At 43.2% G+C, this 19,998-nt stretch overlaps 1 protein-coding gene across 1 annotated transcript in view; it reads left to right on the top strand.

The window, feature by feature from the left end:
- The window catches only part of PCSK5 (proprotein convertase subtilisin/kexin type 5), a 414,129-nt gene that overhangs the window by 183,848 nt on the left and 210,283 nt on the right, over nt 1–19,998 (top strand). Inside the window, exon 9 of the mRNA XM_038769509.1 lies at nt 5,993–6,093. Within this exon, the coding sequence (XP_038625437.1) occupies nt 5,993–6,093 (101 nt within the window). The remainder of the gene's footprint in view (nt 1–5,992; nt 6,094–19,998) is intronic.

Below are 19,998 nucleotides of genomic sequence, written 5' to 3'. Positions count from 1 at the left end.
TCTGTAAGTAAAAATTAAAAAGCTAAAATGAGGAAATCCAGGCCAGTTTAGAATGTGGGGATGTTTGAAGCAGTCTCTTAGAATCGTTCAGTCCATCAGGGGAAACAGTGTGGCCTGGTGGAAAGAGCATGGGCCTGGGAGACAGGGGACCTGGATTGTAATCCTAGCTCTGCCTCTCACCTGCTCTTTGACCTTAGGCAAGTCACTTAGCTTCTCTGAGCCTCAGTTTCCCCATTTGTAAAATGGGGATTCAATACCTGTTCTCCCTCCTACTTGACTGTGAGTCCGTTGAGGGGCAAGGACTGCATCCAACCTGATTATCTTGTATCTACCCCCAGCACTTAATAGCATCCTTGACACACAGTAAGTGTTTAACAAATTCCATCATCATTATTATTATTATTATTATATACTTACTGTATTTAGAGCACTGTACTAAGCACTTCGGAGAGTACAATAGACTAGGTAGACACAATCCCTGCCCTCCAGGAGCTGACAGTCTACTGTGTACAGAGCACTGTACTAAGCACCTGAGAGAGTACAGTGGAGTAAGTAGACATGAACCCTGCCCTCAAGGAGTTTACAATCTAGGAACCAAGAGATGCTGTTCCTGAAAAGTTATGATTTTATTTTAGCCCAAGAGTGAACCTCTTTTTCCCTCTTGCTTACTCTGTTTTCCTTGCATCAAGAGGTACCTGATAGTGTATCTACTTTCAGTGTTCTGTACCATTCAGTGTCCACCCATTTGATTACTCCCAGTTGCATGTTTAGACCAGCGTCTCGGAACATTAACTATCCGACAGATTCCATGCAAGAGTTATGGGGAACTGAGCACTTGTGGCAAGCACTTTATCTGATTTCAAAATCTGTGTGGTTTTCTTTAGAAAGTTAAAACTCCTTCTCTCTTTTATGTTTCTAATCCTATTAGTAATACCAGAAGGTTATTTGTGTTACATCTCCCTCAAAGGAAGAACAGATCCTTAAATTTAATTTTTGTTGACAGAGGAATAGTTTGATTTTTTTTGCATCAAGCCCAGTGATTGCTGTGGGCATCAAAATTAATTGGTCTCTGATTTATTTTTATCCTCTTGTGCATAATAAATCAGCACCCCATATTTTATTCATTAATATTTTTAGTTTTAGGTTTTTCCTTATCCATCTAAGCGATTTTTGAAACAGCTTTTCCTTGCCAGATCTCCTAATAGAAAGCAAAATTTACAGCAGAGTCTGAACCAATCTATTAGACAGTACCATCACTGGATGGTTTAAAATAAAAACAAAACTCTCCCCCTTGTTCAACCGTTTTTAGCCAATATGATAAAATATGACACCTCCAAAATAGAATACCATAGTTGGAGATTGCCTGATGTTAGGGGAAGAGAAAGTAACTATAAGAGCACTTTAATCGTTTGTCACTTGAAAGCAAAAGCCAGTTTAAGCTGACATACCTTTGGGAATTACATCAGCAGGTAAAAAAATGGTTTCAATCATTGGTCGTGGCTCAAGTCATGAAATGTGAAATATCAGGAAATAAGAGGCTTAGGATGAGAAAAGTGAAAACATAGGTTTAACAACCGTAATGGCACACTTTCAAACTTCCAAAGCAAGTCACTTGTACAAACCAATTTTATGTTCAGTCAGGCTGAGTTGTGTCATTATCTGCTTTGGTGAATGAAAATATGGGCTGTGATTGTGACAGCTTCTGCTTTGCCATAGCATCCTGTCCTGTTCCTTGCACTCAAACAGACACCTGTAGCACTTACTCTCTGAAATCAGAATGAAAAATGTTGTTTCGGTGTTGGGTGGAAAATGAGGGAATTTATAATGCAGTAGACTATAATGCTGGGCCTAACCTCCAAAACTCCCCTTTTCCAGGCACTCTTTCAAATGGTATCTAACACAGAATCACATTATCGTCTGGGTGACGCATGTAGAATCTTTGAACTCCCGCCCCTGAGAGCGGCATAGCAACTGAATACTAACTATCCTTTTAAGTCAACTTCTGTGCCCCTGTCAGGCCTCACATCCATGGATTGTGATTAATGCGGTTGCCTCCATGTAGTCCTGGAATTTGGAACATCATTTTTCTTCCTGAAGCCTGCTTGTTTATTGGTGGTCTTGTGCCCTTTCTCTCTAAAGACGGACACAAGATCTCCCTGACGGTGCCCCCTTAATGATGAAAACCCTGCCTTAGATCTTTCCTGTGGTAATTTACACCTAAACAGCTCCACTGCTGTCAGGAACTTCCTTTTGAAATAGCTCAGCTGGAACTTCCACTTGGAATGAGAGGAGAGGAAGGAGGAAGGAAAGGGGATGTTTTTCCTTCTCCCGCCACCCCCCATCTCCCTCCGTTCACCTTCTCCCCTACCCCTCCAGTTTCTGCCTGCCTTGTAACTGGCAGACAGAAAAATTAAGGAGTAAATCTAGAAATGCTGCAAACCTCCCTTCATTTCCTAACATGACAACAATTAGCAGTCGTATTATTATTTGGATGTATAAGGGCTGAATAGCTAATACGGTCATTCCTTTGCTTCGGCTGCATCTCCATTGAAGGTGATTTTTCTTTAATAAATTAATTTTGAGAAGTAAAAAAAATGCTGGGTCAGCCCAAAGAGCACACTGCACTGAATTAGTGGTAAAAATCCATCAGTGGCATTTATTGAGTGCTTACTGTGTGCAGAGCACTGTACCAAGTTCTTAAGAGAGTACAGTAAAAGACACTACTGTACTGATAGCCCTGACCATCATTACTTTCAACTTGTGTTGGACCTCCTAGGTCACGTTCATCTGTATCATGCCTCTCTCTGTTCTGAGCAGATACTGGGGTCTTGAGATGTCAGAAGCAGCAGAGATAGCAAGTAGAACCAGTGTCAGAGAGTCATCATCGTGTTTGTTCCAGCTTCTCTCCACCAGACTCAGATTCTGTTCCAAATCCAGAACACACACACACACACACACACACACACACACACACACACACACACACACACGGTGCAGAGGAGAGAATCAATCAATCAATCAATCGTATTTATTGAGTGCTTACTGTGTGCAGAGCACTGTACTAAGCGCTTGGGAAGTACAAGTTGGCAACATATAGAGACAGTCCCTACCCAACAGTGGGCTCACAGTCTAAAAGGGGGAGACAGAGAACAAAACCAAACATACTAACAAAATAAAATACATAGAATAGATATGTACAAGTAAAATTAATTAATTAATTAATTAATTAATTAATTAATTGAGTAATAAATATGTACAAACATATATACATACATACAGGTGCTGTGGGGAAGGGAAGGAGGTAAGATGGGGGGATGGAGAGCGGGACGAGGGGGAGAGGAAGGAAGGGGCTCAGTCTGGGAAGGCCTCCTGGAGGAGGTGAGCTCTCAGTAGGGCCTTGAAGGAAGAAAGAGAGCTAGCTTGGCGGATGGGCAGAGGGAGGGCATTCCAGGCCCGGGGGATGACGTGGGCTGGGGGTCGATGGCGGGACAGGCAAGAACGAGGTACGGTGAGGAGATTAGCGGCAGAGGAGCGGAGGGTGCGGGGTGGGCTGTAGAAGAAGAGAAAGGAGGTGAGGTAGGAGGGGGCGAGGTGATGGAGAGCCTTGAAGCCGAGGGTGAGGAGTTTCTGCCTGATGCGCAGATTGATTGGTAGCCATTGGAGATTTTTGAGGAGGGGAGTAACATGGCCAGAGTGTTTCTGGACAAAGACAATCCGGGCAGCAGCATGAAGTATGGATTGAAGTGGGGAGAGACACGAGGATGGAAGATCAGAGAAAAGGCTGATGCAGTAGTCCAGACGGGATAGGATGAGAGCTTGAACGAGCAGGGTAGCGGTATGGATGGAGAGGAAAGGGCGGATCTTGGCAATGTTGCGGAGCTGAGACCGGCAGGTTTTGGTGACGGCTTGGATGTGAGGGGTGAATGAGAGAGCGGAGTCGAGGATGACACCAAGGTTGCGGGCTTGTGAGACGGGAAGGATGGTAGTGCCGTCAACAGAGATGGGAAAGTCAGGGAGAGGGCAGGGTTTGGGAGGGAAGACAAGGAGTTCCGTCCTGGACGTGTTGAGTTTTAGGTGGCGGGCAGACATCCAGATGGAGATGTCCTGAAGGCAGGAGGAGATGTGAGCCTCCACGAGAAGATTCCTCAAACCTGCGGGAAGGAGAAACACTGGATATGGAGGCCAGCCCCCTCCCAAGTCCAGCAGAAAACCACTCCTGTATATTGGGCTATATGTGCCTGGGAAAATGCATATGTGGGTCTTATATAAAATGAGATCACATGATGTGAGAGGCACTAAGTGAAATGATCCCTTAGCTCCAGGCTTTGGAAAGTGTCTGTTTCAGTGATTTCATATAATGAAAAGAGGCTATTTGAAAGATAGAAACTCTCCACACACACTCTGTTTTCTGGATTTGTTTTGGGGACTTGAAGTTATCTGTGCAGCTGAGTGGAGAGCAGCTTCAGAGCTCCATGGAGGGGTGGGGGAGAAAAATCCTGAAAGACCTTCAATCTTTTCTCTCATCACTGAAAAAATAATAAGACTTGAGAATGAAGTAAAATGAGAATGATAGAAAGCTTTCTGAACTCCAGGCCCCAAACCTGACTGGTCATCGTTGGCTGGTGAAATAGAGTTCGTGACTGCCTTGTTATTTTAGAATGTAAAATAAAGGCGGAGATTCATTCTGGCCCTATGGGAAGGAGTCACCTGCTTTTGAATACATCTAATCTCTACGTTTGTAGATCTACAGCGGAATAATATTCATCAAAATGAAGGTCGTTACTTGCGTGGATGAAGACTCCAAACTAAATATAAATCCACCCTATTGAGCATAAAAGAATGGTACTGAGTTAACAATAATAATAATAGTAATAATGGCATTTGTTAAGTGCTTACTATGTGCCAGGCACTGTACTAAGCGCTGGAGTAGATACAAGCATATCAGGTTTGGACATAGTCCGTGTCCCACAAGGGGCTCACAGTCTCAATCCCCATTTTCCAGATGAGATTGCTAAGGCATAGAGAATTGAAGTGATTTGCCCAAGGTCACACAGCAGAGAAGTGGCAGAGACTGGATTAGAACTCATGACCTTCTGACTCCCAGGCCCATGCTCTATTCACTACGCCGTGCTGCTTCCTGTACAAATACTAAAATGCTAAAAGCGAAATGCTTCTAAGTGGAAGCAGATTGGAAAATAAAAAATAGGGGAATTAGATAGTGTCTTCTACCACTGGTTTAGATCCAGCCCAAATCAGTAGTGGTTGAATATTATTACCATCCAGTAAATGTTCAGTGGCTCATGAGATGGGTTACTGATCTCATTCCCGTCCTTAGCAGGTCAGTTATTTCTTGGCTACCTTGGTGAAAGGAAAAGCTGCAGGGAAATAATGAGCTGCATTCATAGCTACGTGGCAAATAACACGCTGTCTCTCAGAGCACAGAAGAGGAAGGGGACCCTGAACTCCATCAATCCAGGCTTACATCTGGGAAAAGGATGCCCTGAGAATCTGAATGGGATGGCTCAGTCTGATTTAGAAGCAAAAGCTGGTAACAGGAAAAAGACTAACAAGAAAGAAGTTGGGAAGCCATTTGGCAAGGTGAGATCAACCGTTAGGTGTACTACCTTCCAGGGTGCTAGGATTTAACACTACAGGTATTTTTCTTGGCATATCTTTCACTCTCGGTGGAGTTTATTTAGATGAAATGGGTGCTTGTGACTAGTTTCTTAGACTCTCCTAGAAGCAGTTGAGCGCCAATTTTCAAATCGTGGTAATTTCAATGAGAAGGTGGAAGGGAGCAAACGAATCACTGTGAACAGGATTGGGTGCAGGGAAGGGACCTGGAATTTGAACCATCCTTTTCTAGCTGCCCATTTGGGACTTTATTTTGGGTCCTCCTGCATGTGACTCAGGCCATAAGGGATTTATTTGCTTTCACAGCCACAGCTGTGAAACACTAGCAATCTAAATTTTGCTCTTTCATTGCTCACAGATCACTACGGACCTGCGGCAGCGTTGCACAGATAACCACACGGGAACTTCAGCCTCTGCTCCTATGGCTGCAGGCATCATTGCTCTGGCACTGGAAGCAAAGTAAGTGTTCATCTCTACCCTCCTTTAGCTGGTAATCCACTCTTTCTCCCTCCACTGCTGCCTATAGTCTCAAAGATTGGACTGTTCATTTCCTGGGTGGGTATTTTCAACATTTTGTTGTTTTTTTACTCTGGGATCTTGTATTTTCCAAGATTACTTGGGGCTTTTTTCCTTTTTCAATCATTAAACCAGGGTGCACATGGTTCTGTGCTTTGAATCTCAAACTTAAAGTGTATGTATCAGTTCATCAGTCAATGATATTGGTATTTATTGAGTGCATATTGTGGGCTGGGTACTGTATTAACCACTTGGGGAGTATAATAGAGTAGGAGGATACAGTCCCTGACCCCAAGAATCTCAAAGTCTAGTAGGGGAGACACCACTGAAATGAATTACAGGTAGGGGAAGGAACTAAGAATAAGAATATATAAACATACATTGGAAGGAAGCCTGGGGAGAAATGACTTTCCTAATCTCTGAGCATCCTTTCTGCATCCTCCTCATCCTCTCTAACCCTTACTCCACCTAGAAAACTTACCCCTACCATTTCCAGTCAGATGGAGTATGTTTTCAATTAATCATTGTCATTTATTGAGCACCTACCATCAATCAATCAATCATATTTATTGAGCATTTACCCTATTCAGAGCACTGTACTAAGTGCTTGGGAAAGTACATTAGAGAAGCAGTGTGGCTCAGTGGAAAGAGCATGGGCTTGGGAGTCAGAGTTCATGAGTTCTAATCCTGGTTCCGCCACTTGTCAGCTGTGTGACTTTGGGCAAGTCATTTCACTTCTCTGTGTCTTGGTTACATCATCTGTAAAATGGGGATTAAGACTGTGAGCCCCACGTGGGACAACCTGATCACCTTGTATCCCCCCATTGCTTAGAACAGTGCTTTGCAAATAGTAAGTGCTTAACAAATACCATTATCATTACTATTATTACATTGTAACAATATAACAGACACATTTCCTGCCTACAACGAGCTTTCAGTCTAAAGGTTGAGCTTACCATATGCAGAAGACTGTATTAGCCACTTGGGAGTACAATAGAATTAGTAGATATGATCCCTGCCTCAAGGAGCTTATAGTCTACTTTGTGCAGAACACAGTGCTAGGAACTTGGGAGAGTACAACAGAATTAGTAAACCCGATCCCTGGCCTCAAGGAGCTAAAATCTAATAGGGGAGACAGAGGCTAAAATAAATTCCAAGCAAGGGGAAACAGTTTGCAGATCGACCCAAGGAGTTAAAGCAGCATGTTTCCATGATCCACCGCTACAGAAGCTGGAATGAGAGAAATAACAGATGAATGGGAAAAATTGCAAAATGAGAATGAAATCATTCTCTCTGTATATATGTCCTGTATATATGTATATATGTTTGTACATATTTATTACTCTATTTATTTTACTTGTACATATCTATTCTCTTTATTTTATTTTGTTAATATGTTTGGTTTTGTTCTCTGTCTCCCCCTTCTAGACTGTGAGCCCACTGTTGGGTAGGGACCGTCTCTATATGTTGCCAACTTGTACTTCCCAAGTGCTTAGTACAGTGCTCTGCATACAGTAAGCGCTCAATAAATATGATTGATTGACTGATTGATTGATTCAATGTATTTTCATACTTGTACTGAAAGACCCTCCTATTGATTTAAAGGCTGCCCTTCTTTTAGGAGGGAAAGGACCTTGATAGCATATGAACACAGAAAAACCCGGGTTTAAATAATGTAAGGCCTGTGACAAATACTACAGAGTGAGAACATCTTCTACCTGAGATGTGAGGAGTCTGTATAATGCTGCACCTTCTGTAGGGATTACACGGCCCTGTCCCAGGCTCTGTGCTCAATTTTCATCCGGTATGGGGACTGCGATCAGATTACAGGGTCTGGCATGAATGATTTAAATTTCCTTTATCAGAAAGTGGGTAAGTTAAATTCATGTAAGCACAGAATATAGACAGTGTACCAGTCATCCATGCCCATGCTAGAGGGTGGCTTGCTAGGGATACCAGTGCCCGCTTTCAGATTCTAAGATCTTCCATTAGATGGTATGCTTCTTGAGGGCAGCGATCATGTCTACCAGCTGGTTTTGTGCCAGTTCAACTCTAGCAGTGTTTTGGCTCCAGGCCTTACACACACGAGCTTTGAAGACAGGGGGCCATGTTTGACCTACCTGTGGAACTATGCACTTCATTTCCTGCCTTTCTTTGGAGGTAGGAAACTCCAAATCTTTAGTCCAGTGGAGCAGGTGTCGCAACTGGAGAAGCAGCATGATCTAGTGGAAAGAGCATGGGCCTGGGAGTCAGAGGACCTGGGTTCTAATCCTAGCTCTACTCCTTGCTTGCTGTATGACCTTGGGCAAATCACTTCCCTTCTTTGTGTCTCAGTTATCTCATTTGTGAAATGGGGGTTACAGCCTCCTCCCTCCAAGTTAGAGTGTGAATCCCATGTGGGACAGGGATTGTGTCCAACCTAATCAACTTGTACCTACCTCAGCCCTTAGAAAAGTGCTTTACACATAGTAAGCACTTAACAAATAGCATTATAAGAACACCCAAGAACTGGTTCTCCCAGAGAGGATCTTAGAGTCACTGCAAACACGAAATTAGAATCCGGGTCCAATTTCTCCCCTCAAGTTCAGAGTCCTTCCACTTTCTCAGACTACTCTTCAAAGGCATTCAAGTCTTGCTGCTATATTATTTTGATTTGAGATAAGATATTTGGTCTGCCTCCATCAGCTGGTATCAGAGCTGTCATCTTGAGAGGAACTTAACTGCACTGCAAAATTGAGGCAGGAATGATTGCCAATTCTCATCTGAAGATGTTTTGTGTCAATGTGACAGTATCGAAGGAGAGAGAGATGCTTCCCATTGGTAGAGATTTGAAAATCGGCACTCAGTGCATCATTTGTTTGGGGCCCCAACCCTGAAGGATTAACCATAAAACCGGACACAGAATGGATCCCAAGCAAACTGGGAACAGTGGATATTGGAATCAGTTGGTGATGGTCAGAGGAAGAATGAAAAAGTGTTTCTAGGGTGGGTTTTGAAAATAATCTGTTTTCCAAATGGGACGTCTACTAACGTAGTCATAAAGTAATCTGCTTTCTTTTGTGCCTTAGTCCAGAGTTTTAATCAATCAGTCAGTGGTATTTATTGAGCTCTTACTGTGTACAGAGCACTGTACTAAGCACTTCAAAAAGTACTGCAGAGAGTAACATTTTTAAGTAAAGGGATTTAATAACATATATATCAAGTTCAAGGAGAAAGGAAAAAGCCAAAGAGGAAAGGTTGTCACTCTTGTAAAGGTTTTTCATTCATTTCCTGGCAAATTCTAGTTGTACATAAAGACTCTGAGGAGAAGAAAGAACAGAAGAAATGACAATTCACACTACATCTAACAAAGTGGCTTAAAACTGGATTTGAGGAAAATAAAATGAATAATGGCTCAGTGTTTATCAGGATAGTAAAATGTGTTTTATTGCAAAAACATTCCCTAACCGAACACAGCAATCATGTCCAAAGAAAAATAACATTGGGTCCATTGGGGTGATTAAAGCCTCAGTCTTGAGTCAGGACTCTTTTGTCCTGCATTACAATAGGATTTTTCCTTGCAGACTTCCCCTGTATTTTCAACAATGAAGTAATGCTACCTACATGCAGCAAAGACTGCAGAAAAGGGAGCTATTTGAGCATGTACGAACACACTTTTAATGTTAATTAATGCTTAGAAGATTAAGGATGAGGGAAATTGTAGCCTTGCCCAACCAGAATTGGAATACCAAATGATCTCTGGACATTCGTCCTGGCATTGGAGTAGAATCGGCCCCTCCAGTTTCACCTCTATCCTTCATCCTCTTTCTCTCCTTTTTACCTCCTCCATCTTCTGCTGAGAGGCCTGGCATTATGGGAGTTTGCCTTGCTCAGCACAGTTCCCAACTCTTTCTCCTAAAATGTAATTTGTACTGTGAGTTTTTTGTTACTCTCCTGTAAGAGAAACTTGTCACCTGACTGACACTCCTGCTCTTCCACACTTCTGAACACTTCTTTCAACACCTTTGTGGTTTCACCTCTCAACCCAGCCTTCGGCAACTTGTCCCCTGTAATTCCCAGAATAAGGGGAAGATTGAGAATAGGGAAGCAGGGTGACCTAAATGGAAAGAGCACAGGCCTGGAGCTCAGAGGACCTAGGTTCTAATCCCGACTCTGCCACTTTCCTGCTGCACCAAGTGCCAAGTCACTTAACTTCTCTGGGCCTCAGTTTCTTCATCTGTAAAATGGAGGTGAAATAGGTGTTCTCCCACCCTCTTATAGTTCAAGCAATTTCAGCAAGTTGGGAAGGGATCGTGTCTACCAACTCTGTTGAACTGTCCCAAGTGCTCAGTGAAATGTTCTGCACAGAATAAACACTCAATACATACCATTGATTGATTGATTGACCCACAGAAAGAAGTGAGGGGGTGGAATGGGATAGGCAAATTGAACAGAACAGGTGGCATCAGAAAAATTACCTTTGCCCTGATGGTACATAAAAAAAATCTATATTTGAATATGGTGGTCTCCACTGTGATTTTTCAATGTTAGTTAACTGCTTTTTTTCCCTTTAAGCCCATGAATCTTCCTCTTCTCTCTTCCTTTCCATCCCCTTTACAACTGACTGAGATCCTCCATGCCAAAGTTGGTGGATGTTCCAAGGAAGAGAGGTAATGAGAGGCAAGAGACTGGGGCACTGTCCTGAGTCCAAACCTAAAGCTTCTTTGCCCTTATAAATCCTTCACCTGGCTAGCTCCAGAATGGCAACTCATGGCTTCCTGCTCTTACTAACCCGAGCTTCTTTTAATGAATGCATCCAGTGACGCCTACACTCTCCACTCTGAGAAAGGCAGATACCCAAAGGTATCTCTGTGACCTCTAGGAGCACCTCTGTGACCCCTTTGAGTGGTTTGAGAAACTCTGCCATTAGTATGATGCTGATTTTAATGTACTTTTGGTTGCTTTACATCCTGTAGACAGTCTTTCAATTAGCTGGTTGTGAGTAATGATTTAGGGTGTCAGGGTGGGAAAGTGTGTTGAATTTTTCATAATCCGGCTTGACTACTGCATCAGCCTCCTCACTGGTATCCCAGCCTCCATTCTCCTCTCCTCTCTAGTCCTTACTTCATTCCGCTGCCCAGGTCATTTTTCATTCATTCATTCAATTTATTGAGTGCTTATTGTGTGTGCAGAGCATTGTATTAAGCTCTTGGGAGAGTACAATACAACAATAAACAGACACATTTACATTCCCTGCCCACAACAAGCTTACAGTCTGAGGGGTGGGGAGATGGGAAGGAGACAGACATTAATATAAATAAATAAATTATAGACATGTACATAAGTGCTGTGGGGCTGGGAGGGGGGATGGACAATGGGAGCAAGTCAGGGTGACACAGAAGTGGGTGGAACAAGAGAAAAGGTGGGGAAGGTCTCTTGGAGGAGATGTGCCTTCAGTAAGGCTTTGAAGGAGTGGAGAGTAATTGTCAGATTTGAGGAGGGAAGGCGTTCGTTCTGCTCATGTCTCCTTGCTCCTCAAAAACTTCAAATTGTTATTCATTCATTCAGTCAGTCAGTCATATTTATTGAGCACTTACTGTGTGTGGAGCACTGTACTAAGTGTTTGGGAGAGTACAATACAATAAACATACACATTCCCTGCCCACAAGGAGCTTACAGTCTCTCTGTGCATCAAGCAGAAATTCCTCACTGCTGGCTTTAAAGTACTCAGTCAGTTTCTCCCTCCTGCCAATTAACCCTGTTCTTCCACTGCATCCCAGCTCTCACTCTTCGCTGCTCTCAAACTAACATACTCACTGTGCCTTGTTCTCATCTTTTCATTCGATCGTATTCATTCATTCAATCATTTATTGAATGCTTACTGTGTGCAGAGCACTGTACTAAGCGCTTCTAACACCATCCTCTTGGTCATGCCCTCCCCCTGCCTAGAATTCCCTTCACATTCAACAGACCACCGTTTTTTCCTTTTGCAAAGCCCTTCTGAAACCCCATCTTCTCCAGAAGCCTTCCCCGATTAACATCTAATCTCAGTTTCTTATATCCCCTCTACTCTTTATTCAGCATTTCTGTGCCGTTGTAGAACAGAAGAACTTACATCCTCCTATGGCACTTTTTAGCCATATTCATTCATTCAGTTGTATTTATTGAGCGCTTACTATGTGCAGAGCACTGTACTAAGTGCTTGGGAAGTACAAGTTGGCAACATATAGAGATGGTCCCTACCCAACAACGGGCTCACAGTCTATGGAAGCCATATCTTCCATACACTATTACTCAAGCATTATGTCATGGACATATCCCCTTTTACTTCTCTCTCCCATCTGTAATTTATTTTAGTGTCTGTCTCCCATGCTAGATTGCAAGCTCCTTGAGGGCAGGGATCGTCTACCAACTCTATTGTACCATCCCAAGTGCTTACTATAGCACTCTGCACACAGTAACTGTTCAATAAATACCACTGATTGACTGAATTTCTTTCACACTGAGAAGTTTGAATGCATCCATAATTACGTATCTGTAATGCATTTATTCATTAATTCATTCATTTATTTATATTAATATCTGGCTCCTCCTCTAAACTGTAAGCTGTCTGTGGGCAGGGAATGTGTCTACCAACCCTGTTGTATGTGATCTCCCAAGTGCTTAGAAGCAGCATGGTTTAGTGTAGAGAGTGTGGGCTTGGGAGTCAGAGGATGTGAGTTCCAATCCCGGCTTCGCCAAGTCTCTGCTGTGGGATCTTGGGTAAGGCACTTAACTTCTCTGTGCCTTAGTTACCTCATCTGTAAAATGGGGATTAAGACTATGAGCCCCACATGGAACAACCTGATTGCCTAATATCCACCCCAGCACTTAGAACAGTGCTTGGCCCATAGTAGGTGCTTAACAAATACCATTATTATTATTATTATTATTATTATTATTATTATTATTAGTGATCTGTCCATAGTACGTGCTCAGTAAATATCATTGATTGATTGAGCAGGGTTGTCAACTCCCGGGAGGAGTAGGACTTGGAACTGTGCTCCCACACTTTGTAGAGGTGTCCACTCCATCCTACACTGCCCCAAAGTAGAGGGCCAGCAGGAAGCAGGAGCTGCAATGGCTCCTGACTAGGTAAAGCTCACACTCGCTCTAAATTAGGACAGGAAAGGGCCTACTGGACCATGCCCTCTCTAGCCTCAGTGGAGAATCAATCAATCAGTAGGTATTCATTGAGGACCCACTATGTGCAGAGCACTGTACTAAGCATTTGGGAGAGTGCAGTAGAGTAGGTGGACAAGATCCCTGCCATGAAGTCGCTTACACTCTAGCAGGAGAAATAGGCACGGAAATAATTTACCAATAGGAGGAAGAAGAACTAGCTATGAATATGAGTTAGCATTAAATAGGTGCTTCCCCCATATGCTTTCTAGTCAAGTGTATGTGCATACGTGTGGGTGTGTGTTTGTGTCTCTGTTTCTGCATTTCCACCTGTCTGGCCCCACATGTGACAGAGTCTCTCATTTTTATCCCAAGCCCTGCCCCACAATCACCCTTTTGCTTCTAATGAAAAGTTAGCAATCTGACTCCCACTGGACAAAAGAAGGAAGCCAGAAGACTTGCTAAATAACCATTCTCCCAGTGCCTTTTGCAGCCTTGTGGCTGGAAAAGATCACTGTAGTTGCCAGAGGAGACTAGTCTGTATGCCCTGGAAGAATCTGGCTCATCATCTCCTCCACTTAGCCAGTTTGTGGGAGGTGGTTAGTGGGTGTGTATTTAATCCCCACTGTAGAGATGGGTAAAGTAAAAGGGTTCAGCCAGTTCCTCAAAGGTCATTCCAAAGACCAACCAGCAGGTTGAAATCAGAACTGATGGTGGGCGGTCTAAAGAATACACAGCTGCAAACCACACATTTTCTCCTGTTCTAGCTTGTCAAGTAGCATTCCTAAACATTGAATATTATAAATATCAAATGGTGCAATACATCCACAGGCAATAAAAGGGTAAAGCCTTGACAAAATCTTGCATGATATGACTCATACCAAAATCATGATATCATTTTTATGGCTTGTTCCCTCCCGCCATGATGCCAAGATTTTCAACATGTACCACAGTCAGCTATGTTATTCAGTTAAAAAAAAAGGCAGACTGCCCATATAAAACTCAGGAGACAGCTAAAGGGGATTTCCAAGTAGCTGGATAGGAAAAGTTATTTTGTGGGGTGCCAAAATGAATTGGAGGGTGAGGAGGTGGGTTGGGAGTAATCATTTTAGAGACAAAAGAAGAATATTGAAGCCCCATTACACTCCGTGGGTTTTTTTAATGGGGAAGTGGAAGGTCCAGCCAAGAAGACAGGTAGGAGAAAGTACACATTTCCCTCTTCCCTCCCCTCTCCACCCAACCCCGGACATGGGTGGAAGGAACAGGAGAAGGGGTTTACAAAGAATTCACACTGGGTGTTGGCTCCATGAAGTTTTGGTGGGGACTACTCCAAAACTAGATATCTCATGGAAATTTTTCTTTGATTTCAGCAATAAGCAATCAGTGAGTTTTTCAGGGGATTAATGACTATGCTTCAGTACATCAGCTCCACCAGCTGGTAATTAATCCTCTGTAAATGCCTTCTGCTGGGTGATTATTACTATGAAAGGCTGAAAACTTCTCAAAAAATGTGGGGTGCCTTTTTTATATTGCTGATTCACTTTCTTTGTCACTTACTTTGCATAACATGCTGACTGTAGTGAATTGGTATCTGTAGTGATTGTATGCATCGTCTGTCTCCATGCCAGTCATTTTGCATCAAGGGTGACAAAAATTTGAATTTCCTGAATTTAACCCCCATTAGGTTTCAGAAATTCATTCAGTTGTGTAAGTCAGATGGTGGGGTATCATTTGTTCACTTCAAACTTCATGATGGTGTCTATGGTAACACCAAAATGCTGATTTTTTTTGAGCAGGGGTGAGGGGGATGGAGAAGATTAGTTGAATGGGAATTCTCTTTTTCAAGGTTAATTGTGTTGTTCACTACTGCCCAGTAATCATTTACCCAAAGCATACTTCAATACATTTTGCAAAATGGCTCATTGTGTTTCTTGATTAAAAATCACTGTGTTAGAAATTACCGAACACCCTGCTCTCTACTTTAAAACCTTGGAAGACTTGAGAGCCTATTCTCTGTGGGACTCGGCTGATGGCTGCCAATTGTGTTGACCTATAAATTCTCCCTTTCTGAGTGTTTGTACTGCCGCATGAAATGTGTGCTTTGTGACTTAACTGGAATTAGGCTATTGTAATGATCAGAAAACATGGGGTGGTTTTTTTTTTTTTGCACTTTTTTGTTATCAATCCAGGACAAAAGGATTCAAACAACAGATTTCACAGCATGTCATCGATAGAGGTAAACTAGGTGTCCTAACAGGGTCAATAACAAAGACATGGGGGTTTGATAAAGCAAAGACCTGCTGTAATACCATCAAAAATAAATTACTCACATACCTGTAACACCTTGAATAGTGTACTATTCAGGAACATAGGGGCACATTTTCAATAAAATTGATTGTGCCAGTTAATTTTCCCCAAAATACCTTCGTTTCTCATCGTTATGAGGATTGGCTCTCACTTCCATTTCTGATCTTGGAAAATGTAACCCGTTAGCAAATCTATGTGTGAGATTGCAAGGATGAGTGAAGATTTTTCTTAGTCATAACACGTAAACAAACCAAGTACCCAGCCATAGAAAATGCTTTAAGAACATGGCTTGTCTAATTCTCTCATGTTTTATTCCTTTATAAATCCATTTATTTATTTATTTGTTTGTTTGTTTATTTATTTATTTATTTATTCATATTAATGCCCGTCCCCCCCTCTAGACTGTGAGTTTGTTGTGGGCATGTGTCTGTTTATTGTTATATTGTACTCTCCCAAGTGCTTAGTACAGTGCTTTGCACATAGTAAGTGCTCAGTAAATAATGAATGAATAAATGAACTTGTCAGTCATTTACTGAGCACTAACTCTGTGCTGACCAATATACAGAGCACTTGAAAGAATACAAAAGAGTTAAGAGATATGATCCCTGCCCTCAAGGAGCTTAGAATCTAGCGGAGGAGTGTTAAAATTAAAGGTGCTCTAGAGTTTAAAGATAGGTATAAGAGTGCTGTGGGGGTGGGGGGGGGGTTGGGGGGAGTGAGGGGACGAGTACTCAAGTACTTAAAATACCCTAGTGTCTAAGTGATGCAGAAGTGCTGAAGTGGCATAGGAGGTGAGGAAATGAGAGCTAATCAGGGAAGACTACTTGGAGGTGATAGAATTTTGCAAGTGCTGCAAAGGTGGGAAGAGAGGTAATCTGCCGGATGTGAAGATGGGGAGGGAGGTCCAGGCGGGAGGTCGATGGTGAAGGAGATGAGAGAAAGGCACAGTAGAGTGAAGTGTGTGGGCTGAGGATAAGTAAAGGGGAGAGAGTTGAGTGTCTTAAAGCCAATGCTGAGGAGTTTCTGCTTGATGCAGAACGGAGTGGGTGACCATTGGAGGTTTTTGAGGAGTAGGGAGATGTGTGCCAAATGACATTTCAGAAAAATGATCCAGAAAACCAAGAGAAGTATGGACTGAAGCAGGGAGTGGTTGAGGCAGGGAAGTCAGCGAGGAGGCCAATGCAGTATTCGAGTCAGGATATGATAAGTGCTTGGACCAGCATAGTAGCAGTTTGGCTGGAGAGGAAAGGGTGGATTCTGGAGATGTTGTGAAGGAAGAAATGACAGGATTTGGTGACAGACTGAATACGTTAGTTGAAAAAGAGGAGCCAAGTTTGTGGGTTTGAGAGACAGGAAGGATGGTGGCATTGCCTACAGTGATGGGAAGCTTCTGGGTAGGAAAAGATGTAAAAACATTCCATGGTCACTTTCCATGCTCAGAGGAATCTAAACTGCTGCAAGGGTGGGCTGTGTTGAACTGGTTTATTTGATTACAATATCCAGGGGTCTTGATTCTTATCGCTCATGGCAGCTTCATGATTTGACTTTTTTAATGGTACTTATTAAGCGCCAGTACAGTCAGGCACTGTACTAAGCGCTGGGGTAGATACAAGCTAATCAGGTTGAACACAGTGTTTATCCCATATGGGGACAGTCTTAATCCCCATTTTACAGATGAGGAAATTGAGGCACAGAGAAGTGAAGTGACTTGCCCTAGGTCACACAGCCGACAAGTGATGGAGTCAGGATTAGAACCCAGGTCCTTCTGACTCCCAGGCCCGTGCTATATCCACTAGGCCATGCTGCTCAGAATTCAACATGCAGAACTCAGAATTTTAGAATTGAGATTGTTGGGAGAAATGGGGGGAATTAGTACATACTACAGATTCTCCATCACCTCGCCCCCTCCTACCTCACCTCCCTTCTCTCCTTCTACAGCCCAGCCCGCATCCTCCGCTACTCTGCCGCTAATCTCCTCACCGTGCCTCGTTCTCGCCTGTCCCGCCGTCGACCCCCGGCCCACGTCATCCCCCCGGGCCTGGAATGCCCTCCCTCTGCCCATCCGCCAAGCTAGCTCTCTTCCTCCCTTCAAGGCCCTACTGAGAGCTCACCTCCTCCAGGAGGCCTTCCCAGACTGAGCCCCCTCCTTCCTCTCCCCCTTGCCCCCCTCTCCATCCCCCCGTCTTACCTCCTTCCCTTCACCACAGCACCTGTATATATGTATATATGTTTGTACATATTTATTACTCTATTTATTTTACTTGTAAGTATCTATTCTATTTATTTTATTTTGTTAATATGTTTGGTTTTGTTCTCTGTCTCCCCCTTCTAGACTGTGAGCCCACTGTTGGGTAGGGACTGTCTCTATATGTTGCCAACTTGTACTTCCCAAGCGCTTAGTACAGTGCTCTGCACACAGTAAGCGCTCAATAAATATGATTGATTGATTGATTGATTGATAGCCACAAACTGTAGAGGTCACTGACCCTGAATTTTAGTATTCATATTCATTCATATGTGCCTATTTCAGCCTGTTAGGCTGTTGATAACATTTGGCTTCTTACAGTACTGTTAATCTGTGAAATTGGGTGCCGAATTGTATCTCTGTCCTTGTTGAGAGTCTAATGTGAGCACAAACTAGCTAGCATTTGTTGCAATACAGTAGTTCATTAACTTGATGAAGATGGCAAACTCATCTCTGAAAAGAAACTGTTGAAGTTACTAAATTATTGCATTGAGTTGCCAGGTCAGAAAATTATTTTGATTAATTGGGGGGTTGAAAGGAGGATTTGCATGACTTAGGAAAAGAAACAAAAGTAGATTCCATGTTAAGGACATGACCTCACTCTTCCAGAGAATTCAGATTTTCAAATTTCCTTGATATTGCATTTTTTATGTCATTTGTTAAGCACTTACTATGTGCCAAGCAGTGTTCTAAACTCTGGGGTAGATACAGTATAATCAAGTTGAACACGGTCCCCGTCCTATGCAGGGTTCGCAGTTAATAATAATAATAATAATAATGGCATTAAGCACTTACTATATGCAAAGCACTGTTCTAAGCGCAGTTTTAATCCCCATTTTACAGATGAGGTAACCAAGGCACAGAGAAGCTAAGTGACTTGCCCAATGTCACCCAGCCGAGAAGTGGCAGAGCCGGGACTAGAATCCACGTCCTTCTGACTCCCAGGCCTGTGCTCTATCCACTAGGCCGATTCTGCTTAGAAAGTACTCAGCCTTTAACACAATTGTAAACTGTAACTTCTCAGTTACTTGCAATAGTAGGAGACAGGAATGGCATAGAAAATTGTAATCCATACGTGATCTAAAGTTTCATTTTAGCTAGTAATATAAATTTTCTGCCCCACACTATCTTTCACTATAATCCGTAACATAATTACTTAGACAGTGAGCCCCATGTGGGACAAGGACTTTGTCCGACTTGATTATATTATATCTACCCCAGCACTTAGTAGAGTACTTGGCACATCATCATCATCAATCGTATTTATTGAGCGCTTACTATGTGCAGAGCACTGTACTAAGCGCTAGGGAAGTACAAATTGGCAACATATAGAGACAGTCCCTACCCAACAGTGGGCTCACAGTCTAAAAGGGGGAGACAGAGAACAAAACCAAACATACTAACAAAATAAAATAAATAGAATAGATATGTACAAGTAAAATAAATAAATAAATAAATAGAGTAATAAATATGTACAAACATATATACATATATACAGGTGCTGTGGGGAAGGGAAGGAGGTAAGATGGGGGGGTGGAGAGGGGGACGAGGGGGAGAGGAAGGAAGGGGCTCAGTCTGGGAAGGCCTCCTGGAGGAGGTGAGCTCTCAGTAGGGCCTTGAAGGGAGGAAGAGAGCTAGCTTGGCGGATGGGCAGAGGGAGGGCATTCCAGGCCCGGGGGATGACATGGGCCGGGGGTCGATGGCGGGACAGGCGAGAACGAGGTACGGTGAGGAGATTAGCGGCAGAGGAGCGGAGGGTGCGGGGTGGGCTGTAGAAGGAGAGAAAGGAGGTGAGATAGGAGGGGGCGAGGTGATGGAGAGCCTTGAAGCCGAGGGTGAGGAGTTTCTGCCTGATGCGCAGATTGATTGGTAGCCACTGGAGATTTTTGAGGAGGGGAGTAACATGGCCAGAGCGTTTCTGGACAAAGACAATCCGGGCAGCAGTATGAAGTATGAATTGAAGTGGGGAGAGACACGAGGATGGGAGATCAGAGAGAAGGCTGATGCAGTAGTCCAGACAGGATAGGATGAGAGCTTGAACGAGCAGGGTAGCAGTATGGATGGAGAGGAAAGAGCGGATCTTGGCAATGTTGCGGAGCTGAGACCGGCAAGTTTTGGTGATGGCTTGGATGTGAGGGGTGAATGAGAGAGCGGAG

The sequence above is a fragment of the Tachyglossus aculeatus genome, chromosome X4 (assembly GCF_015852505.1).
Source record: "Tachyglossus aculeatus isolate mTacAcu1 chromosome X4, mTacAcu1.pri, whole genome shotgun sequence".
NCBI lineage: Eukaryota > Metazoa > Chordata > Mammalia > Monotremata > Tachyglossidae > Tachyglossus > Tachyglossus aculeatus.
Note: the sequence above shows the minus strand (reverse complement) of the source record. Positions and strands in the feature narration are given on the sequence as shown.